We start from the raw sequence: 27262 nt of genomic DNA, 5'->3' as shown, positions 1-27262 counted from the left end.
TGTCATGCTTCCAGGAAAAAAATTAAATGCAAAAATGTGTATTGAAATTCTTTATTGTTCAAATAAAAACATTCTGAAAAAGAAGCAGAAGTGCAAAATTAATAATGAGTATGGTCTCCTCTAATCCGCAAAACTCCCGCACAACGATGAGGCATACCTACTTTCAATTAAATTTCAAATAACCTGAGGAGCCATTTCTTCTCATTCATCCAGAAGGATTTCCTCAACGTGTTGAAAGTTCCGAAGCGACTGACGTTTTTTCAATTGCTGCCCAGGTGTGTCCCAGACGTGTCGTTAATATTTTATCATGTAATTGTATTATCTGTATTATCTTTATAATGTTCATGTCATTTTAATTGAATTCATGTTTACCAAAAAATTAATATCTGTGTAATTCATTAAAAATGCAAAAAATAAAATAAAAAGCCAAATAGATATTAAAATAATAAAAATTCAGATAGATGTTGCACAATCACCATTGTAAGCTTTTGATTTATTACTTCATTGTTATTATAAATAAAGAACACAAAATTTTATTAATGCTTTAACAAAAAAAATCCAAACTAAGTTTTAGACTTGATTGGAATAATATTAATTACTAGGTGTAAATAATAACAATTCTATTACAACAACAAATATATCAACTAAACACAGATATCACAGGAACTGACTCAAGTTTGCTGCACAGTCTCGATGAGCAAAGGTTCAGAAAAAGAAATCTTCTTAAATTCATTCGTAAACAAAAGCAAATAAAGCATCGTTGTAATGGCCAAAATCCATTCGGCCGCAACACTTATGCAGTGAGGCATATACCCTCCATCATTTTTTGTCCACTTGGTGGGATCGTCTCCTATAAATAATTAAACAGTTAGTTTCGTTGCCTCCTACTGTAACAGAATTTATTTAGTCAGTAAGTCAGTGATTTCAAGCGATTTCTATTAAACAATTTCTCCGATGCGTACTTACTCTAACCATTGACAGATGACGCTTAACTCTAACAATGATGAGATCCTTTTAAGGATTTCTTATGTAATACTTTCATTGTCCACCAAAAGGTGGCAAGAAAGAGCTTTTATTAAATTATTATGAGTATGACGAAATGGGATAGTTTTTTCAGCTTATAGTTAGTTCAACTAATAAAGTCTAAAAGTATGTTTCAAATTTTTAAGAGAAGGAACTACTGGCACAGGTTCCAAAACTTCCCTGGCACGAGGTATTTGTAAAATGAATAAACAATTTTCTAGTCCCATTCTTCTAATCGCTTTAATGTATTGATTTATGCCTTGAAACTTCTGCAGGCAACACATCGTTAAACCCTCTTATAAACCGGAAAAATGTAATTTGTTCGGATTAGAAACAGAACCTGTTTCCACCTTTCTTTCATATCCTTACAAATACTTGCAATTTTAAATTTTGTACATTATTTTATATTCTACCGTGAGCGGCAAAAGTATAAAATAAATTCCTTAAAAATTAAACAAAATTTAAAAAAAAATCTTTGGACAGGTTAATTTTAGTTTATAAAAATACATATTTTAATTCCAAATAAAATTACAAGCAGTCATTTGTTTTCGAGTGATCACGTCATGGATATTTTTTTTAATGGAAAGGCCCTATTTTTTTATTAATTCTGATAGCCCTTTTAATTGTCTAAACGACAGTACAAAAATTTTGTTATCTTACATAAGGAAATTTTTGACAAAAAAATAATAAAGTTGGAAAAAAAAAATTTTTTTCTTCAAATGTCCGTAAATTATGACATTATCCTGCTGCATTGATAATGCTAAAGTGTCACTTCATTGTCATGGCATCTAACCAGCTGACGAGCGGCAGATAAAGTTATTATCTCCGCTGAGGGCGTCCGTGAAGTTATTATCTACGCTGATGAGCGGCAGTAAAGTAAACTAGCTAAATCATTTGAAATTCCTACCTGGTTTCTTAACATGTCTTAAATAATTTGTTATGAAGGTTTAAAGAAAAAATAGTATATGTTATTCGGAGCAAAAATGGTTTTATGTGCTTTGGCTGGTTTGTCTGCCTCACTGCGTTCGGCAGCCAATCTACCAGGCGCAGCACATAAAACTTCATTTTTGCTCCTCATAACATAATAATACTATTATAACGAACAAAAACAAGTCAAAAAATCAAGTAGGTAGATCAAACAGTCAAATGTTACTGTCAATTTCATAATAATAAAAATGTTGTTATCTTACATAAGGAAATTTTTGACAAAAAAAAAAGTTGGAAAAAATAAATTTTATAACAAACAAAAACAAGTAAAAAAATCAAGTAGGTAAATCAAACGGTCAAATGTTACTGTCAATTTCATTCGTATGTGTTATTTGTTTTACAAAACGTTTTCGAAAATGACTCATTTAACAGAAACACAACGTATAGAAATTTTAATTTTGATTGGGTGCGGGGATAAAACTATTGGGTGCCCCAAAATTCGTGGAACAACTCAATGGGGCATTGTTAACTCATGTTAGAAAATAATGAGAAAAATAATTAAAAAATTATACCTCGTAGATTTGAAGATATGGGAGTTCAAAAGATGCAGCTTTGATCTCATTTATTTTAAACATTTCAAATAATTGTCCAAGCCTTGTGTCAATTATTTTTTGAATGTCAAAATCAGTTTTTGAGAGCACTTCCCACACTTCGCAGTAATGCCGAAGGATTTTTATGCATGCCTTTCAAATTGTGTTTCGCGAAACTGACTCTGTGACGCAATCGTTCGCACCGAAGAAATCGTCACACGAAATAAGTTTAGACGGAGGTTTTCCAATCCATGACTGCCTTACTGCCTTTGACCAAGATAATTTTTGATATCCCGGTATTTGTCATAATACGCAATTGCAAAATTCAATTAAAAAAAGAATTGTTCCGGTTGGCGATTGGGAGTTTTTCGCAATTTTCTACAAAAACCATTTCGTCATATTATGTATTTGTAAAAATTGCAATTAAGAAAAATGTTGATTCCTGTTGCTATTCGAAAAGAATAATCATTATCAATTCCTCATTTCGACTCCAATAATTGTATAATACTGTAATTATTAAAGTGTTTTTTTTATTAGATAACAGAGTCCATTACCCACGGCCTGTTGAATGATAATTTCAAAATTCACGGCAAAAATCATAACAACTAAAGTCCATTCAAAAATCAAAAAACCACCAACGTCGCATTTTCCCCGATAATTACTATCGGCAACGCTGTCTAGTGTAAAATTTGGTGAGACTTGTAATTTTGAGGTTAAATGTTTATGAAGTGTCTTGTTTTTCTGGGCATGTTTAAGTAAAAATAATAAGAATCAATAAATAAATGAAACGTGCTGCTAATAAAACAATATGAACGAAATTCAAAGCAAGTGAATTTTATTTTAAATCAAATAAATGTCATAATTTGTAGTTACCAACATAGTATAAAAAAATATCTACCTAGGGTTTTTTAAATTTTACCAACCTAAAGCAACAGGTGGTGGTTTTTTGATTTTTGAATGGACTTTAGTTTATGAGGTCCAATCCCAAATTTTAATGCAATGGTTATCAAATATGCAAAGTAATAATAATTTTAAAACGTCAGTTTCAGTTTTTTTAATAATGAAACTTATTTATCAAAATTTAATAATCTATCCACATCTGGAAAATTAATTGGTGATGGTGTCACTGCAAGAAAACGTAAAAAACGAGAAAATGAAAATGATCGTAAAAAGATTTAAAACATTGTTTTCACAATTTTGGCGTGCATTGTACGAGTATAGCAAACAAATTCTTAAATAATTACTACAGAACACATGGAGGCTATAGAACTTAACTACTTCTCTTTCATATAGAGACTGAAAGACAACTAACTACAACGAGTTGGACGTAACAAATGGGTATTTTATTTGACATTTGGTAAATATCATGCATTAAGCTGGCAACTACATTTTCTTTGTTTTCGATTTATTTTAATTTCAACAATCTACGACAACTATCAAATTAGTTCCCCTCAGGAACAACGACCTTTTACCATCTTTCAGGAAATTTGTCAATTCTGTAGTACCTAGTAGAACTTCAGTGCCTTTAAGTTACTTTCTACATCGTTGACTTAGGGAGTCATCCACGAAACCTGATAGGGATAAGGCTCGATATGACGGTGCAAATTCAAAACCATGACAACTGATATTGCTGAAACAGTGTATTTGTCGTTTCGTTAACGATTTGCAATTTATTATCTGAGTTTCGTGTAAAATATATTTACCAATACAAAACAAAATCTACTGAATCAAGTGGCAGCCGCAGTATCAAGTCTGATAAGTGAGCAACAGTTTCTCAGCCAATTCTTCAATTTGTTTTTGTACAGTACCATTTGCAAAGTAGCAGACACTTAGATCATTCATTACTCTTCGGAAGAAGTGACAATCTTTCTTTTATCTTTAATAGGTGGTATTTCCTTTTCCGAAGTGTTCAACATATCGAGTCTTCAATGAAAAGTTCATCAAGTAGTTTTTGAATTTTTCACAACATTGTGAAGTACATATGTCTTGTACAGCATTCACGATTATTTCAAATTCGAACTATCTATGAAAATCTGACATTTTAGTTGGCAGTAGGTATTGTGATTTGTCATAATAAATCTATTTTAGGTTATAATTGAACCGAACACTGCTGCCAGTTCGCTACATTTTTTAAATAAGTGAACGCAATAGGAACAATAATAATCTAAAACTTTAATTGAAATGAAACATAGATATTTGTAGCGCAGTTCTTGTTTAAGAACATTCCTAATAAACTAGGTAAAAATGAATAGGGAATTTTTCTTTTTTTGAATTTTTTATAAATACCGTTTAAAATTTGTAATGAAATGTGTTACAAATATATTAATATACACATTAAATATAAGGTTTCAAGTACTTGTAACATTTTAGATTTATCTTGTGTTTAAGAATACGTGGGAGGATTGGAGCAATTATTTTGCTTTCCAAGAAAAATTGTGGAATTCCCTATTCATTTTTGCCTAGTTTATATTAAAATGAGTAAATTATTATTAACCAAATTAATGACGGAATTGACAACAAGGCGAATATTTAAAAACGTAACGTCATTATGACAGGACCTTACGCCAACCTAATAAAAAAAAAATATATATATCTTGGCCTGCTGCGTGTTTAAAACAATCCGGAACGACTAATACAAGATCAGTGACAAAAGTTAAGAAGTAACATTTTTGACTAATTTATTTTATATAAATAGAGCAGGACATGTCTCTGGCTACATTTTTGGTAACATTGAATAATATCTGTTCACGTTGGAATGAACATCAGTGGTGTAAATGACCTGACCTGTTACTATGACAACTCATATGAAAATTAATGCCAAATGTGTGCGATTTGCACCACTGATGTTCAATCCAACGTAAACAGGATATACAAAACCTTTTAATTTGACGAGAGTCGCAGCGATGTAAAATTTTAGGTTGGATGTGTTTTTTATGTTGAAAGCATTAAATGCGTGGCGTAGCCACGAGTTATTTTAAAGGATGAGTGCTTCAAGGTCTTATGAAACGGGTTTTTTATACTATTTTTTGTAATTTGCCCTTTTTAAGCCGTTTTTAAACAAAAATGTTTACTTTCCTCGATTTAGGGATTTTTGTGGCGGTTGGTAATGTCTTAATTTTAAAAGTAAAAATTTGATCAAGTGTTCAAAGTCGCCTTTTGTTGTATCCAAATTCTGTCACAAAACACGAATATGGAAGATAATCTTTCATTTACGCCCGCTGAAATACGTGAAATTGCCAAAAATACGGCCGCGAATTTGTTGCCTGATAAATTCTGATAAATGATTCTTTGCACATTTTGTAATTTAAACTGACACGCATGACGGATCAAGCTATGCCAACCTAAAAATTTTCGTAAAATGTTCCGTGAAATAATGGCTATAAGGACATCCCAGATGATGACGTCGCGTTCGTTAATATGTCTATTAGAGAATCCAAATGGAGGCAAATTACAAAAAGAAATTTAGAATGATTATTTCATTCATCATTGTTTTCGACCAATCGTAAGGCTTTATTTTTTGGATTATAGTGATAATTCGATAATTCGTCAAGTACGTTTCACAGATGTTTTCAATCCTATTGCTAAAGCAATAAAATAAATACTGTTGTGAAATGGTACTATTTAATTCATGAAATAATCAACCGAATTACACTCTAGCTCTTGAAATGATCTATTTTAACACTCAAGCTCTCAAAAGGTAACCACTCGTGTCACTTTGACATAATTTCCCTCCACCTTCGGTGTCGGGAAATTAATACTGTCAAAGTGACACTCGTTGTTACCTAGGAGAGCTTTCGTGTTAAAAATCGATCATTTCAGAGCTCTCGTGGAATTACTATTATTACTACAACCGAGTATTTTTACCTGATAATAATTTTGGACTGATACTGTTTCAAATAATGATCTACTAATTGTAAAATATCGAAATAGAAAATCATACTCGTATATGACCATATTTCAAGATCATTTATCAAAATAATTTTTAATATGAAAATTTTCAGTAGAAAGGTGTGCAAAATTGTTTATATTTCCAAAACGGGTGACCTGATTGACATCAAAATCAGTAGACGTTGAGTCCCCACTGTAACGAACATTTTACAGAAAGAACAGAAAAAATTCATAAATTACTCGTATTATTCAATCCTTTCATTTACCTCTAAACTGCAAAAGAGAAATTCCTCCAAAAATAGCGGTAACGATAAAAGCAGTACAACTAATTGCTGAAAGGCAAATTCTAGCAATGTTTATTTTTTTGCTCCCTAGATGAGGGTATAGCTGGAAAGAAGCTCGAGTCTACAAAAACAAATATTATTAAAACAGAAACATTAAAGGAGACTTTACCTGAATGCACTGATAAATTGAACCTAAACCAAAAGCTGCGAAAGCCCCCACCATATGTATTGATAAGACATTCGTTTCCTGAAAGTTACCCACTAAACAGATTCCAAAAGCAGCAACTGTGCTCAAGATTACACATATCCAATTATATTTCCTCATTGATGGTGGCAATGATGTTTCTTTGTCCAATAAATGGTTTACTTGTCGATAACGGATATAGGTGACCAAGGCTTCTACAATAACGTTTTTTGAAATGTTTTGGTTTCAGTTAAATGACAAAATTGATCGTTAAGGCTAACTGATATGGACTAAGTCGTAATCGAAGAATACAAGATACAATAACCCTGATGAAAATTCGATATTTATTATTTCTAGCGGAATCACAAATTATATTTTCAACGTTGAAATATAAATGTTAAGGTTGAAAATTGTCGATTCACAGATCGTACACGTATAGAGTCAAAAACGCTTAATTTGCGAAATAATCGACTAAACATTTTACCAACAACAAAAGAGGGGAATTTATTGATGAAACGTATAAACACAAAAAGGAGCTATGTACACAAATTGTAAAAATATCGCCCCCTTGTTCAATGCACAGATAAATAAAAAAAATCCAAGGGATTCAGATTGTAAACTCAGTCCACTCATAGATTGCTTGGCATAAATGTTACTAAAAATGTTCACTCTACGCTACAACACATAGATCCTGAGCGAAATTTAAAAAATGGAAAGAGCAGGTTTACACGTGATGTTTGCACTTAGGAAAGACGAAAGAAAACTTCAGTATAGTAGGAATAATATATTAAGTTTTATTAATACAGGGTATTTCATGAGTGATAATGTGCCCGACGGAATTTAAAATGCAACCCACAATACATTTTCGAATTTCCGAAAAAAGCTGGCTACTGAAATTAAAATATCCAGGTTTTTTCGGAAATGGCTAAACACAAACAAGAGATTATTTAATATTTAATGCATGAACAAACATTATCTCTGTATCATTTTCGATGTTTGTAATGTCACTTAAAATGTTCATTATGCTAGATTCTTGAGGCACGCACTCACTTCACAAATTCAAAAAAATCAACAAGAAATCACAACGGAATACTTAGATCAAAACAGCAACACGGTCAAAACTAATAACTTTTAAAACCAGAGAAATGCAAAACAAAGCTCTAAAGATGAAATACCGCAAATCTAAATGCTTAAACTACTTGACAGCACTGACAATTTCAAATTTGAAATGTCATATAATTTATTTTTCCGTTGACCGCTTGTTAATTTCAATATTAATGAATTATTTTGTCTAAAATATAGTATATTAATGGACCTCATTAATACACTATTTTTCATTAATCAACGATTCTTGCGATTTTGACGTTTTGATGATATTTTGATGTATAAACAACCTCGAACATGCATTGTTTGCACTTACCAACACTGCAGGAGGTAGTGCAGCAGGGTTTTCTATATATTTTATAGATCTATAACTGCACAATTACGAATTCACTTTTTCAAAAGTAGACCTTTTTGGTTATAATTCGCATGTCATATTTTTCAAAGGTAACTAGGTTTTCTTAGCAACCGTGATTTTTACGTGAAATTGAATGTAAATGGAATTGACGTCTTCCTACGTTCTTTGTGGAAAAGTGAATAGAAAGTGTTGAAAAATTTAAAAATGGCCTACCCTGAGGACAAAAAAAAGGATGAAGGTATTTTATAAGGTCTCATCTTTATCGAAAAAGATGAAATTGGTTTTGATTTGGCTTTAATTTGAAATTTTGTCACAAAAAAAAAAGTTTGCGGTCAACGAAAAATTTTTGTAATCAACTCACACTCGTTCGTGCTTTAAACAGTTTCGATTATTAATCGCCTTCATTAACAAATTAGTTTATTAAATAACTATTTCGCGTGGGTTTCATAACAACCAATGAGAATCAGTGGCGCGAATGTTTCAAGATATTACCAATACAATCTATGATACTTTGTTAATATTTTAATGTTGTGGTTTGGAGATTTTGTTATCTAAAGATATTTAAAAAAGGGCATTCTATCAGTGGACGTAGTCTAATTGTTTTTGCGATTTTTATCTGTTATCACGCAAACTAAGCATTTTTTAGCCATATACCTTAAGAGTTTTATGCCTATTTTTGATCACAGAATCAGCCCTGAGAGTTTGTCGGTGGAATTCTGACACACCCTATACCGGGTGATTCAGATTGGTATTTGCGCCCCTATATTTTTTATTTTAAGAAAAAAAGTATAGCAAATCATATATATTTGTAAATCGCTTATGAAACTACAATAGATGACACTGTCAAATCTTCTCCACGATGACATATGTCAAAGTTAAGACAGTCAACTTTTTTTTTTTAAATAGTACATTATACATTTCTTAGTCTATTCTTATAAAGCTTTTTTTTCTACATTTGAATGTGTAAAAAAAAGTTGACACTTGCAATGGGAAAAAATCGAGAAAAAAAAATATGATTTACTTTATTCGAAAGTGTTATTTTCTAAAAAGAGCTAGTTAGCCATGGAGACAATTGAATTTTGACATTAATAGCGTCAACTTCTTCCTGACTATACCGCTTTGAATGCATACACGATGAAAATATGTAGTTGAATTTTGATAGTGCATGAATGACATGATGAGTCTTGGGAATCGTATTCGAATTATTCGAATATTTGAATAGCTGACTATGTAAATTCTAATATTCGAATTAAGTAAATTCAGGATGGATCGGGTATTTCACGGTCAAATTATTTTATTTTTTGGCTATGTAATTCTTAAAATAGTGAGATGCAGGGAACCAATATAACGCGAATTTAGCATAGTAAATTCAGTATGGATTTGGTGTTTCGTCCAAGTCTTCGTTTTCTGGCCGAGGCGCACCCGAGGCTTGAAACAAACAAGGTCGAATAATTTTATTTTTTGGCTACGTGGTTGTCTTGTAAATAGTGACATGCAGGGAACCAACATAATGCGAATTTGGCTAACTTGCTCTTTTTAGAAAATAACGCTTTCGAATAAATGAAATCATATTTTATTATTTTTCTCGATTTTTTTCTGATGTAAGTGTCAACTTTTTTTACACATTTAAATGTAGATTTATTTACACTTTATGTGACGGCTGAAATTTTTTGGCCGCCATAATACGGTCGGTGGACAAATAAAACTGGGACACTTAAAATTTAATCTATGTAAATCAGACCATTGAATTGTCAATATATTTGTCAGTGTCTACACAGGGTGTTTTCGAAGTTGAGGCGTTCCTTGTAATATGAGGTACTTACTATATATTATTCTTAAAAATTTTAGCCTAAACCTTCTTAGTAAAATGTTTGTATTAACGGAGATAATTGATTGTATATTTTCATTGTTTTATAAAATATTGAGTCCGGTCGTGTCTATTTCTCCGCTATACCAAAGATTAAGGACTGGCAAGATACGTCACTCCGAGCGGTGCCTTTGATGTTTCCAGCCGTTCCTCAGTGACCTTGAATGCATAGGCCCTTCAAATTGGAATGCAACCGGGAAATTTGAATAGGGCAAAAACGCATAAGGACCAGTGGAAATACACTTTCACGTCATTATTCGATTGTTTTTTTACAGAAAATTTAATAAGGTTGTTTAAGTCAAAAATAAAACCCGATTTTATAAGAAAATATTAATATAACTATACAGGGTGTTAGGGAATGGTCTCCCAAGAATGTCAGGGTGAATTTCTGAGGGAAAATATGGTCGAAAACTATTTTTTCCCAACATGAATGGTTTTCTCAAAGGTAAAAATTTAAAATGGTGCCCCACTGTTTGGGAGCTCTTGCACCATTTTATTGTTGTGATAATTAAATAAATAGTTAAAGTTCTGAAATGAAAGGTAATTGCTTAGCAACTAAGAGACAACAATGCCTTTGTCAGATTTTATCGAGTATGTACCTATTGTCACAATGACGTTTCAGTTTTGAATACTTCCCTTGGATAATATCTCATCAAAAACTACCAGGATTGCATTTTTTTAAGGTCAAATTCAATAATTCATTCGAAATATTTATCTAGATTCACTGCAACCTTGAAGTAAGTCCTTTTTTATTGCTCCAATAAACTGAAATTATTTCCGCAGCTTTATTTGTGATACCACATCTCGATCAACCTCTAAAGGGATTTGAAATCGAGCACTAACATTGCCATCTAGAACACAAAGCCTTAAGGCAGCAATTGTTTTATTGTTTTTGATCGTGACGTCACAGTAAAGGCTTCGTCGAAAAACGCATTAAACCTCCAGAATTTAATAAAAACAGTAAAATTTTTGGTTAGCACTCTTTTTTTTTAGTAGAACGATGTGTTTAGGCTTTACAATTACTGCCTCGTGGAGTAAAATGCCATTAATAACGCGAAAATTGTCATTTACAAGTGAGGTTAAGTTTGTGTATTTATTGTTTTTGTGTAATTTTTACCTTGTGAATCATTTAAATAACACCAAATCACAACAAATGCTTCTTACGTCTTAATTATATGTGTAGCAAATATAGTTTCAACTAAATTGCCCTTACAACGACTTGTAATCACGAAAATGTTGATAGGGTATAAAAATACTTCCCAGGTTTCAACGTCTCTTGCGACGTTCGATGAATAGTATCAACTGGTATCAACTGAAACTATTATATACACTTGCCACCAAGCTTTTGCTTATCTCATAATTTTCCAAGAATGATTAAAACACCGTATTTGATACTTTCTGAAAATGTAAAGAAATGTCAAATTTTGACGTTTGGCCTTCCTCGTGACGTCACACGCTGTCTGGCTTAAGGCCTGGAGTTCGAGATGGCAATGGCACTAACCACCTAATACTACTAATAAGATTCGTTAATTTTGTTGTAACTTTATTTATTTGTATTTGCATTGAAAAAAATCATAATAAATGTTCAAAATGTCCTCCGTTTGTCCTAATACAAGCATTAGCGTACCTTCGGACAGCAGCAGTTGCCTTTCCGCTATATTCCCATACACAAAATATGTACATATCTGCATACTCCTTGATAGAATATTAGGGCATTGTAAACGATTGTAGTCTTCGCAGGCGACGGATAAAAGATAGATCAAATTAAAATGTAAACTTTGACAGTAGTAAATTTCAAATCGTTACCAAGCAATCATTTATAAGTCGAAATCGAAATTTATAAGATTTTTCGTGCACAAAGCAATATTTCAGCAGTCCCAAAACAGCAGGGAACAATTTTATCTTCAGAAAACGGTTTAATTTATCCAAAAACCGTATAAAGGTTTTCGACCAAATTTTCCCTGATAAACTCACCCTGAAATTCTTGGGAGACCATTCCCTAATACCCTGTATAATATATAATCAGTAGGAGAATATGTACAGTGGCGAGCACGGAATTTCGCACACATTGGACATTTCACTGACATAATTTTATTAAAATGAGATACTGGCGGCAGTTTCGTGACAGTTTAGGTGAAACATCAGTCATGATAACATATATCCATGATATATATATCAATCATGATTGATTATAATGACCATAAAGCTTAGACTAGATAGTTTTTTTTAATGACATACAAATTGGTGTGCGAAATTCCGTGCTCCCCACTGTACATACATAATAGAGAGATCATTACAAATTCATCAAAATATTAAGTTTTCAATTTTTTTGTCGCTACTCAAATCAAAATTACTAAATTTCATTACATAAAATAATCTGAACCTTATAAATAATTTAACCAAGTAGTCTAATGGGAAATGTTTACATGGATGAACAAACTCAAGTGAAAACGGTAGTCTCACACAACAATTATTTTATTATTTTAAAACAATTTAACTGACCCAAACTGATCGACACGCGTCACTTCGTCAGCATAACGAACAGTTGTTAAATTTTCACCAGTCAGTCGTATTAATTCGGCAGCGCAATCGGAGAAAATACCGAACGGCCCTTTAAATTGGAATCTCGTGCATCTCACTCCACGAAAGCACTTCTTCGTCTTACTGTCGCATCTTACCAATTCTTAATCTTTGGCTATATGTATAATTGTCCGTTTACTCTAAGGTTATACTGGGGCCGTAGAATTATTCCATTGTGTAAAAGTTGATTTGTCTACAATAGAAAACATTTTGTGATTGTAAACAGCAGGTAAACCCGGCTGGTTGTTTCGTTCAGAGTGGGACTGAGGCAAATTTGTCGAAATATGAATTGCAATTTATAAATTTTCGTTTTTGGAGATTATGTTGAAAAATAAGCTATGAAGGTCTAGTCACAAGGGGTGTTCTAATCCTATTAAGGAGACCAGTGAATTAATCAGGGTACCATATACTTCGGTTCAGAAAATAATAAAACTAAACATTCTCCCTTAAACCGGACCTTGTACATCCACCCAACAGCTTTTAAAATTTGATTTATTGCAGGGGCGCGTGGCTTCTGAAACCCACACAAAGGGGCAGCTTATTAGGAGGTAACTACTTTTACGGCCCCAATATAACCTTAGAGTAAACGGACAATTATACTAGATTAATAACTGGCATGGCCCAGGATGACGTCTTTCCGGAAATCGATCTGCGTACTCTCTGAATGCCGCAGCTGCATTCTGATAACGTGATAACATTGCCCATACATTAGCAACATATCTGTGAGCTCATTATTTTCGTAATAGTAAAGCCATTCCGACTAATTAGATTTGATTTTTTTTTTGTGTCAATTCTAATTTCTAACAAATCAGTGCAAATTTGAGCAGGACCGGATTCAAAAATTTCAAAAAAATTAACTTATTGTATCTTCCTTGCCGTACACATTTTACTAAGGTGATTTTGGCTAAAACTCTTTAGAACAACGCATACAATCACATGCTAAAAGGAACGCCTCAACTTCGAAAATACGCTGTATAATATGTCATACCAAAGTTAACCTATTTGTGATAAAGCCGTAATTAACGATGCAAATCTGTAAATTTTGACTTATGTGATTGTCATTTTTGTCCCAGTTTTATTTGTCATTCGACTGTACATAACGAACTGCAGCAATATGTACCGAAATCAAGTAGCGAATCTATAAAAAAACATTGAAGATACAACGAAGGGCGATTTTTCCTTGGGGCCGTCCATCCGAACATTACCTTTTAATTCACTTTTAATACACAATACTCGTAGTAATACAAATGATTGTAGTCCAAGCAGGCGTGAAAACTGAATATAAAATCTATTGTTGCCGCTCCACATAAAATACATCAAAATGATGTGAATAAGGAGTTAAACTGGGTGCAAAACAACTCAATATTTTTTGGATTCAATCGTTAATTTAAAAATAATAAATAAAATCCTCATCACCGCACTTTTCACCTAAAAAATGACAGGTACAGCGACAAAAATTGACAGTTCACGGCAAAAATGTCATAACATGGGCATAGCCTGCTTCGACTACAATAATTTAGAATAACCCTGTATTTTTAAAACTGTCGATAAATGTTTGTTTTGCTGGAGATTACTGCATCTTCAAATGTAAAAGATTGAATCCTTTTAAAAATATTGTACCACTAATTGATTGGACTTTGACGCATTCATTTCTTGACTCACAGCATTTTCTCAATTTGAAAATTTCAGTGTTTTATAAGTGAAAGATTATCCCGCTGATCAGAGTAGTAAATTGTCAGTATTTCACGTGTTTACGCAATTATTAGGTATGTGACATAAAATTGTAAAGAAACAAGTCAGAAAGACGACAATTCAGGTCACCTGTATTACCTTATCTATCGGCTGAATTTAAGACAAACTGGTCAGCTACAGGCAGACAATAAGCTACATCAATAGAAGGACTGCGGAATTCTCTGAAAGACTTACTAACAAAGGCTGCAAACGATACAATAGGAAAAAAAAAGGAAACGGGAAAATGTGTGTAACAAAAGAAACGCTACAGCTGAATGCTGATATCAGAAAGGAAACATATCAAGGAAAAAATGCTACAAAAAGAAGGAAACGAAGAAACAAAAACCCTAGACAAGAAATACAAGGGAAAAGATAAATAAGCAAAGAAGCAAGCTAGAAAAGACAAAAGAAATTATACAGTGCGTTCATAAAGTTCGGAATAAATTCGATAAAACTGTAAGTACTAATTTCAACTTTGTTTTTAAGAAATGCATATTCCTAAGTACTTTACTTATGCTGACAACTTTTCGTCTCCTAATTATGACGTCATCAATAATTTTTTAGGAAAATTAAGGAATGCATTTTGAAAATCATTAACGCAGTACCATTGCCATCTAGAACGTAAGGCTTTAACACAGGCAGCGTGTGACGTCATTAAGAAGGCCAAACGTCAAAATTTGTTTACATTTTTAGTGGTAGTCGATAAAATCTTGTATGCAACACGGCAGTAAATTGTCTATCGAACTCGTTTGCTTGCTCGACTCGGTTCCGCCTTGCCTCGCAATTTGCAAACTCGTTCGATAAAGTGTCACCTTATTGCCTTGTTACATAAATAGCTATTATATTCTATCAACATTTTCGTGATTGTAATCGTTGTAAGTGAAATTACAAGCATTTGTTGTGATTTGGTGATATTTAAATGATTCACAAAGTAAAAATTACGCAAAAACAATAAATACACAAACTTAACCTCACTTGTAAATGATACATTTTCGTGTCATTCATTAATGTCATTTTACTCCACGAGACAGTAATTCTAAAGCCTAAACACATGGTTCTACTAAAAAAAAGAGTGCTAACCAAAAATCTTACTATTTTTATTAAATTCTGGAAGTTTCATTCGTTTTTCGATGCGACGTCAGGATCAAAAACAATGGTTTTGTGTTCTAGATGGCAATGGCAGTACTCTACAGAATCCTTCCATACGCCATTCTATTGTTGTCCACCGTTTTTAAAATAATTCTCAGCAAGAAAAATTTTATGTTCTAAATCAAACATTTTGAAACGTCACTTTGAAAATTCAAATTTTAAATCAAATTGTCAACAGTCAGTAGTGCCAACTTAATTTAAAATTCACAGCTTGCTCTAATTTATAATTTAAATCATCGCACGGTATAAGGCGAAATCATGAAGTAAACAAATTAATGATCAGTTTGACAACTTTGATCGAATAATCAAGTTTGTCAATTTTGTTGGTAACTATAGTTACAAAGTAAAAAACATCGAAAAAATTTATTTTGCGTATTGTAAAGTCTTTACAGTACTAGTCCGGAAAATTTAATTTTCCTGCGCGTAAATAAGGAGGAAAATGTTGTTTCCAAGACTATTTCCGGAAAATAATTTAAATCATTAATTCGAATTCGAATTTACGACCATAAAGTTAAAAAGTTAGTGAAAACATATATTCAATATCCTGGACGAAAAATAATACTTACAACCGGGACCTTTTGCGTTTTTGCATTTTTAAAGCTTTTGTGGCACACTTCGTGCTGAACTTATCTCCGCGTAAATTCAATAAAGGAATAAATATTATTTAGCTGGTTTAGTTTTAGATATGTTTTCATGTTACTTACGTATTATCGCACCGATGTTTAACATTAATCCAAAAAAACAGCTTTCCGGGGACCAAGTTCCGGTATCACTAATGTAAGGAAAAACAGGTGCGACATCCTTATTATAAATAGCAATGAAATACCTAGAATAATTTATTCAGTTCTCAATCGATATCTAATCAGTGGGAATGGATAAATACTCACGTTAGAATGAAAGTCAGGAAAAACCAAACTGTGCACAAAATTGGCAACATGTAAGCATATTTGAATGGCATTTTGTAAATTTCCTTTCTGTTGCATGTGTGACTACATTTGTGACTAGTTTGTATCGTACTGAGGTAAATAATTATGTAGCTTCTGGGCAATGGTAACGAACATTTGCTGATGGACAACAGGTATCGGCTCGGGATCTCTGAAATGTCAAGTATGTCATACCTACGACCTAATTAGAAATCTATACGCATTATTACAATTCTGATCAATTTGTACAATCAATTTCTGACAATTCAGTCGGTTAATTACATCAAGTCAAAACACTGTTCTGCTTCATTATTAATTCAATAATTACACATCAGCTTAAGCGTATAAAACACTTACGTGGTTAAAAAAATTTTAAAGGTTTTTTACAAGTGCTACATAAAACTTATTCTATTACCAGTAGCCAAAGATATTTTCACCTCTACCTTACAATTTACGATTCATAATAAATTTATTAACTATTGATTGACATCCAAACTAACAAAAATCAAAATGAGTTCATTAAACTTCAACGCTATAGAACAATAGGATATAAATAAAGGATGATTAACTTTAAATGACTTATGGAAAATGGAACAAAATAAAAATTAAATTAAAAACAACGATAAAGACACGTTTATTTGTGTTAATATTGACAACATAGAAAAATTTACATTTATATCGTACATTACGAGTATTTAAAATAAATATTCAACAAATGCATTCTTAAATTTTAGCATTAACTTTTTTAAGTAAAATTGATATACTATGTCATCGCAGTAAATATTTTTTCGAATTTTATGAAAAAATAACCTTTTTTTACTATACAGTTCACTACACAAAGAGATACTCTGGGCGTAAATATTAATAAAATGACAATGAAAGAAAATTTAAAAAATATCAATATTATAAAAGCCTGCTAACGATTAAACAAGAATAAAACTCCTAACATGAAATAGTAGTTTATTTAACGAGTTTGAGTGTAAATTAAACGCGAGTGAAACGAGCGTTTTAAAGGCTCACGAATGCCAAAAAAGGTCCAATTTACACATGAACGAGTTGAATACAACGTTTTTTTGTTCGACGAGCCCCTTAAAGGCTCCAAATCGCTTAAAATCTTCAAAATTAGCTTGACGTTTCGTTTTGACAAGTTGTGACATTTATCAAAATCCATTCACACAGGAGAAAATTCTCAAATTCTGACAGTGTCGAACAAAAATAGCTATTTATGCACCAAGGGCGTTACAACGATGATTACGCCTGAAGAACGATGAAATCCAACTCGAGGGCTATAGCCCGAGAGATGGATATCGTTCGATGGGCGTAATCATTCGGTGACGCCGTGGTGCATACAAGATTTTATTTTTCACTTCGTGTTCTTTAAAAAAAAGAAAGAATTGGCATCTTTGTGTACGCTTTACCTACATAAATACAATATCTGGTAGCCTATAAAACAAAAACAGATTGTTTACTTTTAATTGTCAAATTTTCTTTTGAATTGTCAAATTTGCTTTTAAGTTGCAATTATGAATACCTACGCTACCAGAATGTGTACAAGAAAAAACTCAAAAAACAATGGAAGGTTTGCTACCTTTTAAATCGCAAGATAAACATAAAAAAGAGTACGAAACCTTTAGGATATGGCAGTCAAAATATGAAATTGCGACTGTACTATTGGCGTACTTTCAACAACTGGTAAGTTTCACAGTAAAATTATTTTCTAATTTTGTGTTTAGTCTGGAAAATACACTCATTCATTGCTATGAACTAAATATTCACTTTTGAAATCAACTTTTTTGAGGGTGTAATGAATTCATTTTGCCCTTTTATTACGCCCCGGTTGTTATGGACATGTTTATGTATTTCGTATCCTAGGAGTTATCATTCAATTAAACTAAAGTGAAAAATAAATATGTTTTTGTATCGTTTTTTTTTGGCAGGGCTTCTAATTGGGCGTCTAGCCTGTTAGCCGTCACCAATAATAATAATAAAATAATCGGAGCATCGACATGTAACATGAAAGAAAGAAAGGCGGTACTATGCCGGCCAAAAAATTTTGGCCGTCATTGTCTGTCAATTCAAAAAAAAAATTGTAATCGGTACTTTATTGTCATCATGATTACCATCTTGATTACGAACGTTATTTTTTGGGTGGTAAATTTCAAAACTCAAAATTATTTTGTCATTTCTACTACACAGAACGTTTACCTCAGGTTATCTATGTACAATTGCTCTAATTTTGTTTATTCATGTCGGATTTTTGGAATATCTGAGCTTCAAACAGTTTAAATTGATTGTCAAAATGACAAGAATCGAAAGTGGGGTTACGATTCCTAAAGGTTTATTTACACTTTACTTGAATGTCAAGAAAGTGACGGCCAAAATTTTTTGGCCGCCATAGTACTATCGGCGCCATCGAAATGTGAACGCCAAATTTTCCTAGTGTATGTTGAAACATCAATCATAGGCGTGCGTTAATGTGTCAGATTTGTGACACATTTTCACAAACATAATTCGTCAGCAGATTTAATTTATTGTTAAATCATATACTATCGCGGCCAAAATACTTTGGTCGTCACTTTTTGACACTTCAAATGTAAATCAAGTATTAATGTCAATATACATGACAATTTCAAATTATTCTTGTCAAAAATATAGCACCTTCAGTTTTTGATAAATATAGAATCGTCTTACTTGCTTCTGAAGGTTGTCTAAACCGCGACTATGTTGATCTTTTGCTGTTGAACCCTGCCTCCGCAGCTGGGATTTACCCCACCCAATTACTGCTGCTTGCATAACAGAGTTAATAGGATTTTAAATCCACCAATCCCGGAAGGGCAACACCAGGTGTTACTAAAAATAAAACTGGTTGCTAGGTTTCAAAAATATTACAAGTCTGTCTGTCGGTCTGACAGATCCGAGTTGTCACTGTCAACAATTTTAGGTTAGCAAGGTTTTGTCTTTAAATTCTTTAAAATTAAAACAACAATTGGCGGTTCTGAAAAGAACCAATTCAAAATTATAATAACAGCCAAAAAACACCGTCAAAAGGAACTATGGAAAGAAACAAAAAAAAAAACAAATTAGACCAGATGCTCAAAATGTCCACCATTCATTTCTAAGCATAAACGTGCCCTTCTTAAGAGGCTTAATTTCGAGTCCATAATCATTTGTGAGATAATTGTAGCAAATTAGTCTTGGATTCGATCTCGAAGCTCCTCCTCTGTTAACGGGCTCTCTGTAGATAACATTTTTTACATGCCCCCAAAGAAAAAAAATCAAAGGCATTTAGATCGGGAGATCGCGGAAGCCAATGTCGTGGACCACCTCGTCCTATCCAACGGTCAGGATATTGTTGGTCCAAAATTCCGCGCACTTCCCGACTAAAATGTGGTGGTGCCCCGTTGTGTTGAAACCAATCGTTAACTCTAAAAACGAGTGGTGTATCATCCAGTAAATGTTTAAATTCCATATTTAAAAAATTAGCATAAATGTCTCCTGTTAAGCGTGCAGGAAACTCAAAAGGTCCAACCTAAAGAGGAAGGATTGAAATTTCTAAATTAATTGATTCTGTTGCCATACCATACGATCTCCTGTGCAGAACTCTCTTCTAGTAGGGTAATCCTCTGGCTGTAGATGTTGTACACGAATGTAATGATACCCAACAACTAGAAATACCCAATGGGCGAGCAATTTCGGCAAGGCTTCTGGTACCATCTTCTTTAACAGTATTTAGAATGGCTTCTTCATTCTCAAATGTACGCGCAGTCATGGGAGGACCACGAGACTCTTTTCGATGTGGTAGAACTTGACCTGTCTCGTGCGTCCTTGCAATCACTCACAGTATTACCTTGTGATCAGGGTGATTTCTGTCCGGAAAACGTTCGGAAAAGACCCTCGCTGCCTCCGTGGCGTAACGTCCACATTCTCCAAAAATTATAATCATTTCGAGATAATCAGCGGCTGAATACATGATTATGGGCACATTAAAACGTTTTGACTTCACTCTACCAAATTTAATTTGACAGTGACATTTTTCAAAAAACCCAGGCACCCCCGTTTAAAGATTTGCTTTTTTATTAAAACCTAGTAGCGCAAAAGTACGACATACAACTTGAGGTCGCCTGTCTCTGATTTGTTAATTTTAAGTTGTCTTTTCTCGAATACCTTTCAAGTTAGATTTTATTTTCTTTACAATTACAAATCTTAATGCCGTCTCGCGTTTCCTCATTTGTCCTAGGACGCGAGTTGTGAAAGACCCTGTATTTACCTTTTACAGTATCTGTGGTAGGATCACTTAGGGTATAGACATTAGGATAAAGTCTTTCGGATATTAGGTACCGTCCGGAATAGAGAAGACAGAATTTGGCAAATACACTACCAGCTGAATCAGACACAGGATCTTCCCGGAGAAGAACCAGATCTCCACCCTGAAAAGTATCGTTACCACCCCTCCTGAAATTCCTCCGTTGCTTTGCAGCACTGGAAGTAAAGGAAGTAAAGGATTGGTCGGATTCCTCCCAAAGATGACCTCATAGGGTGAAACCCCGTGCTGGAATGGGTTGTGGTGTTGAAAAGCAACTCAATGTTGGACAAAACCGAAGCCCAATTTGCATGAGCATTGTGACAATAAGCCCGGAAAAGACGACCTAACTCTTTCATCACCCGTTCCGTGGGATTAGACTGAGGATGGCGAATAGACGACATCGTGGATGTGATGCCCGACTGGCGTAAGGTGTCCTGCCAGAGTCGAGACTGAAATTGGGTTCCATGGTCACTTAAAATAACCTTGATGGGAACAACACGATGAAAATCTTCCATGACCCTTCTCATCGAGGTCCTTACCTGTGCCCGACGGAGCGGGTATAACTTGACAAATGTCGAGAAAGCATCAATGACGACCAGAATATAAAAGACCCGGGATCGGCTTGAAAGACCCGGGATCGGCTTGGAGGAAGGGGTCCATAATAATCCACAGTCACCAAGTCACCAGGATTTTCTGCAATGATGGCATTCATCTCGCCACACAGGCCGCGGTTCGGATACTTGGTCTTTTGACAGAGATCACAAGATTTCACCAAGCGTTCGATTTGGCGCCGCATGTTTGGAAAGAAGAAATAACGTCTTACTATGGAATAGACCTTAGAAACTCCAAAGTGGCCATACTGTTCATGGAAAGCTTGGATGACTTCCCCGGTCAGCACCTGGGGAAGAGCAAGTTTGGGAGTGCTGTCACCCGGCTGTATAAAAATGAGTATGTCTTGAAGGACCCTCAAATTGTCATAGAATCGATTTCCCTCGAATGCGACCCTTCCGCCCAACTTCGCCCAGAACATGGGTCCGAGAAAAATATCGTCCAGTTGGAACTGTGTCAAATTGGTGAAATGATCACTCAGGTCTCGCAAACCGCAAACCGGAAGCCTCGAAGACGGCCGAAATGGCCTCGCCCCCAGCTGTCAGAACCGGAGCAACAACGGGACAATTTTGGGAACGCCCGGAAAGGCCACTAGACCCCGGTGGGTACCTGGAAAGTGTGTCCGCCACGACATTTTGTTTCCCTGGAATATGTTCAATGTCATAATCGAATTTGTTCAGCAGTAACGACCACCGAGTGAGACGATCGTTTAGAAGACGACACTGCTTGAGGAACTTGAGGGCATAAAAAAAGTTCCTTCTCTGTCACCGTGTACAAAAGTTTTGGTCCCCTCAGAATACGACTCGCAAACCCAATCACACCATATTCTCCGTCATCTGGAAGTTGATAAATTTCTACACCTAAAGCGACCCCGGAACCATCTGTTTGCAAATAGAAGGTTTTACTAAAATACAGGAATTTCAATGATACGGTGTCTAAGAAGAGTTCCCTGGTCTTGTTAAACGCCCCCTGCTCAACTAAGGTTCTCAACAGGAATCCACTGCCACCTGGCGTCCTTCCGCAGCAACCTAGTGAGAGGCACGACGGCATCGCTATAGCGGTCACTGAACCGTCTATAGTATCTACGCAAGCCCAAAGATGCCCGAAGATGTTTTGCCGTTTTTGGAACAGGGAATTCCTGGATGGCCTTTACCTTTTCTGGATCAGTGAAGGATGGTGACATCTAGGTCTCGGCTGTTGTTACGAAGAAGATCCCGGCGCGACACTGGAATCCCCGGTCCCAGGATCACGCCCAGAGGCTCGCGCGAACCGTTACCTGATACTCCAAACCCGTGGCCCTTCCACACCATGCTTCGAATCTGACGGAAACCCCTGTCGTACGACTTCTCCAGAGTTCTCCTGGATAAACGGGACAACATCGTCCAGAACGGACGACTGAACTTCCATGATCAGAATCAGCGGACTCGAAACCAGCAGGCACAAACGCAGTGAGGGGGCAAGTTATCTTTGAAGGTCTTGAACAACCGGATGAACATGTTTGCCCGCCTAGCATGTTCGTTTCCCGTTTCCCGAATTGAAATTCGGTGGCGGAAACGAAAAAGGGTTAAATCCAACCTGCGGTACCGAGACTTTCGGAGGTGGGCCAGATAACCGCGACCCTTGCGCCTGCGCGGAAGAGGACGCCACCTGCGTTTACCTGTCTCGAAGGTCACACCTGCTACTCCTTTTCGCCGATGATTACCAACCGCTACTCCGTTTTGCCGGACGTAATCGCGAATGTTTGGTGAGGAACTCGAGCGTCCTCCGGAGATTTACCCCTTCCGTCGAGACCGCGGTCCAAGCATCTTTCTCGGCCATAGGGAGCGCCTCATCAGGTCGATCGCTTTCTCCTCATCCTGCTCCGGGAACAGCATCTTCAACTGGCCGTACTGCCGAGTGAAAAACTGCAAAACTTAGGTTTTTCCAGCGAGGGAAGCTGTATCGTAGCGACGGGCACGGGTGCCGGTTTCTCCTTGTCGGCGAGGGCCAAGGTGATCTTCCTCCAGTCCCTGGTCTCCGGGTCTTCCACTTCTCCAGCCGACTCTTCGACGGTAGATGAGCCTGAATCGGGCTCGGTCTCGGGTCGATCCCCCTGGAGCACTTCGATCTCCGAGTCCATCTGGCGCTTCTTCTCCAGAAGCACAGCAAGCTTCCATTCTCGCTCCGTCATCCCCGTGTTTGGCAACGGTCTCCGTGTCCACTGTCTCTTACTACCCACCTTACGCAGTATTCTCATCGGATTATTTCGTCCGCGACAAAACCGTACAATAAACAGGTGTTGGATAATGGAAGAAGGAGAATGCAGTTAATGAAGTCACCGAGGAAGTAATGTTGGCGTAGCTATTCGATTTGGTAAGTTTATTTTTTCGAATTCTTTGGTGAAATATTAGTCAGTCTCGTTATAGTCTAAGAAAATGTCTAGTTCCACGCTCTGGTCTAAATTTTCAACGGTTAAAGCAATTATTGTAAGTATTGTTCCGTTAATAAAATTCTTTATTAACCTCCAGGTTACATTTCTCTCGTCGAGAGCTATTTACAACGACTTAATCAACTAAACTTAAAACTAAAACTTACCCTAGACTTACACCTAGCCTTAACCTAAACCTTACACTACCCTTAAAACTACACTGCACCTCACGGTGGTCCTTTTACACTCGCGTCTCTCCACTGGTCACCCCTCGTCGTCGTCTTCGAAGTAAGTTCTGGAAAGGGGGACCACCACCGCACCACCTGCCGAGCTGGATCCTGCTCCTTGGCCCGCCGGCTCTGACTGTGACCGCGGCCGCGGAGGATCCAACCGAACTACTCCGGGAGAACTTCTTCCGGCCCCGGCCCCGGCCTTCGCCGCCGCCACCCTGTTACAAAAACAAAAAACAGCAGAGGCGAAGCAAGATAAGGAGGACACAAAAAGTTGTCCGTCCCGATAACGGGTCGTTTCCTGACGAGGTCACGCTCTCGTCGGAACGAACAACACATGGTCAAAAAATGAATGTTAGTGTCGGAGACGGAGGTCCTCCCTTCGGTGCGGGGTAGTGGAGGCGCTTCCTCGGTGAGTGGGGACGGCGTCCCAGCGATCAGGGGAAGAATATCTCCGCAACTCCGGCGTCGGTCGCAACAAATGTGGACCTTTACATTGAGGGGCCCCTTAATCCGCCCCCGGCGCTAGGCGTCGGTCCACACATGCACCGACCCTACTTCTGGGACCCCATCACGTCGTCACACTTCACACTGGAACTGCCCGTCCACCACTGACTCCTCTCTATCCTTCTGCGATGGTCGTGCCCTCCAAAAAAAACCTCGCTCCGGAAGGTGCGAGTGTCTTCCGCGGGATGGTGAAGGCGGGAAAGTTTTGAAGCGTATCACTATGTATTATAAAACCAGAAATTCGCGAAACGTATGGAGCACTAGTCAAAGACGCTCATGAAGTAAAACATCAAACTGATATCCTAAAAACAAAATCTTATCAAACCACAGGTGAAGTCGTAAGACAAATTTAAAAACTGAAAATTTTATAAATACTATAAAACCTGAATACAGTAAACAGATCAGAATTCTTTTGAAATCAGATACAGATAATCAAATTAAAAGATATGACTAAAATCATAATTCACACCAACAAAGAAACAGATCTTGAAGCACTCCACCCCGGCAAATTATGGCAGGGTGTTAAATAACCTCAGAAAAATATTTTTAATAAACTCTGTCCACTCATAGATTGCTTGACATAAATGTTACTAAAAATGTTCACTCTACGCAACAACAAGTAGATGGAAAGAGCAGGTTTACACGTGATGTTTTATTATTATTCTGCATGTTTGCACTTATATAGGAAAGACGAAAGAAAACTTCAATATAGTAGGAATATATATTAGGTTTTATTAATACAGGGTATTTCACGAGTGAGAATGTCCCCGACGGAATTAAAAATGCAACGCACAATACATTTTCGAATTTCTGAAGAAAGCTGGCTACTGAAATTAAGATATCCAGCTTTTTTCGGAAATGGCTAAACACAAACAAGAGATTATTTAATATTTAATGCATGAACAAAAATTACCTCTATCATTTGCGATGTTTGTAATGTCACTTAAAGTGTTCATTATACAATGTTCTTGAGGCACGCACTCACTTAACAAATTTAAAAAAATCAATAAAAAGTCGCAACGGAACAGATCAAAACAGCAACACGATCAAAACTAATAACTTTTAAAACCAGAGAAGCGCAAAACAAAGCTCTAAAGATGAAAAATCGGAAATCTAAATGCTTAAATCACTTGACAGCATTGACAATTTCAAATTTGAAATGTCATATAATTTATTTTTCGCGTGGGTTTCAAACAACCAATAAGAATCAGTGGCGCGAATGTTTCAAGATATTACCAACACAATCTATGATCCTTTGTTAATATTTTGATGTTATAGTTTGGGGATTTTGTTATCTAAGGATATTTAAAATACTGCATTCTATCAGTGGACGTACTCTATCTATCTTTGGACCCTATCGAGGTATTTGACGACGAAAGCAGGCAAAGTAATTCTGGGAAGACTGTAAGTGGTTTGTAAACTGTTTCTTTTTTAGTGTGATTTATGATTTTAGTCTATTAGGAATAAATATACTATAACAGATATTTTAGATTAACGATTCTATTTCAAATGAAATATGACAATTTATAGTCTTTTAGAAGCCATTTTATTTGATACTTTATTTATTGAAATTGGACAATAAATAAAGGTGCTACAGCGTTTTGGAAATTTTAAAAATCACCCTGTATTTTGATTTTGAAATTTTTTTCTAATATTAAAAATTCTGATAATTTACAAATTTTAAAAAATGAATGATTGGAATTTTTTTTTTTTGTAGATTTTACAAAACTTTTTACTAGTAAGCTTCACTTACCGATCAGAAGGCAATAAACATGATTTACTAGTCGGTTAATTAAATGGGTAAGCACGTGAAAACGACCGATCGCACAAAAAGTTATACTTTACGCAGGCGATGCGTCAATGCCATGAGTGAAAAAACGACACTTTAAGGCTGTCTCACACGGTGCTAAATTTAATAGAAAATGTATTTCGAAATTTTGTAGAAAATTTCTTGCATCGAATCATACACATTTTCAACAAAAAAATCCACGAAAGTTTCGTGCTGAATAATTTTTATTCTAAATATGTATTATGAGAATTTTGTGTGAAAAATGCGCAGATTCATGCGCGATGAGGAGGAATTGATCAAAGCATCTGACAGTTCCGATACTGGCAGCAACATAACCTTTAAAAATAGTGTAGCTTTACGGTTTTATTGGTCGTTTCGATCTTTAAATACTTAACTCGAAACAGGCGGTGACGAATTGATGTTATATTCTTCAGTTGCTACAAATGCTATTGGGTGATTCAAAATGATTGTGGATAACTATGGCAACTGTGCACGAAAATTTATGTGGCAACTGTGTGGGTAGGATAGAGTTGACACTTCCTTAACAGTTCATAGTCGCGCAATTTTGAAAATTGTCAAGTCAGCGTACTATCGAGTAGCAGTTTTTTTTGCTAGTCGATAGTATGTACGGTCGCTGGACAAATAAAACTGGGACACTTAAAATTTAATCTATGTAAATCAGACCATTGAATTGTTAATATATTTGTCAGTGTCTATATAATATGATTAATATGTCACACCAAAGTTAACCTATTTGTGATAAAGCTGTATTTAAACCATGCAAATTTGTAAATTTTGACTTATGTGAATTA

The 27262-nt window shown here is 35.3% G+C and overlaps 1 protein-coding gene across 1 annotated transcript; it reads right to left on the bottom strand.

Moving 5' to 3' along the window:
• Nucleotides 1–297: 297 nt before the first annotated feature.
• Nucleotides 298–17027, bottom strand: LOC138135013 (DNA damage-regulated autophagy modulator protein 2). The gene is made up of 5 exons (XM_069053641.1): nucleotides 16570–17027; nucleotides 16387–16508; nucleotides 6882–7111; nucleotides 6695–6833; nucleotides 298–850 (listed from the first exon to the last, which is right to left on the bottom strand). Exons 1-5 carry the CDS (start codon nucleotides 16638–16640, stop codon nucleotides 672–674), a joined length of 741 nt encoding a protein of 246 aa, XP_068909742.1. The 5' UTR covers nucleotides 16641–17027; the 3' UTR covers nucleotides 298–671.
• Nucleotides 17028–27262: the final 10235 nt, after the last annotated feature.

The sequence above is a fragment of the Tenebrio molitor genome, chromosome 7, assembly GCF_963966145.1.
Source record: "Tenebrio molitor chromosome 7, icTenMoli1.1, whole genome shotgun sequence".
Classification (NCBI taxonomy): Eukaryota; Metazoa; Arthropoda; class Insecta; order Coleoptera; family Tenebrionidae; genus Tenebrio; species Tenebrio molitor.
This window is presented reverse-complemented; position numbering and strand designations above follow the sequence as displayed.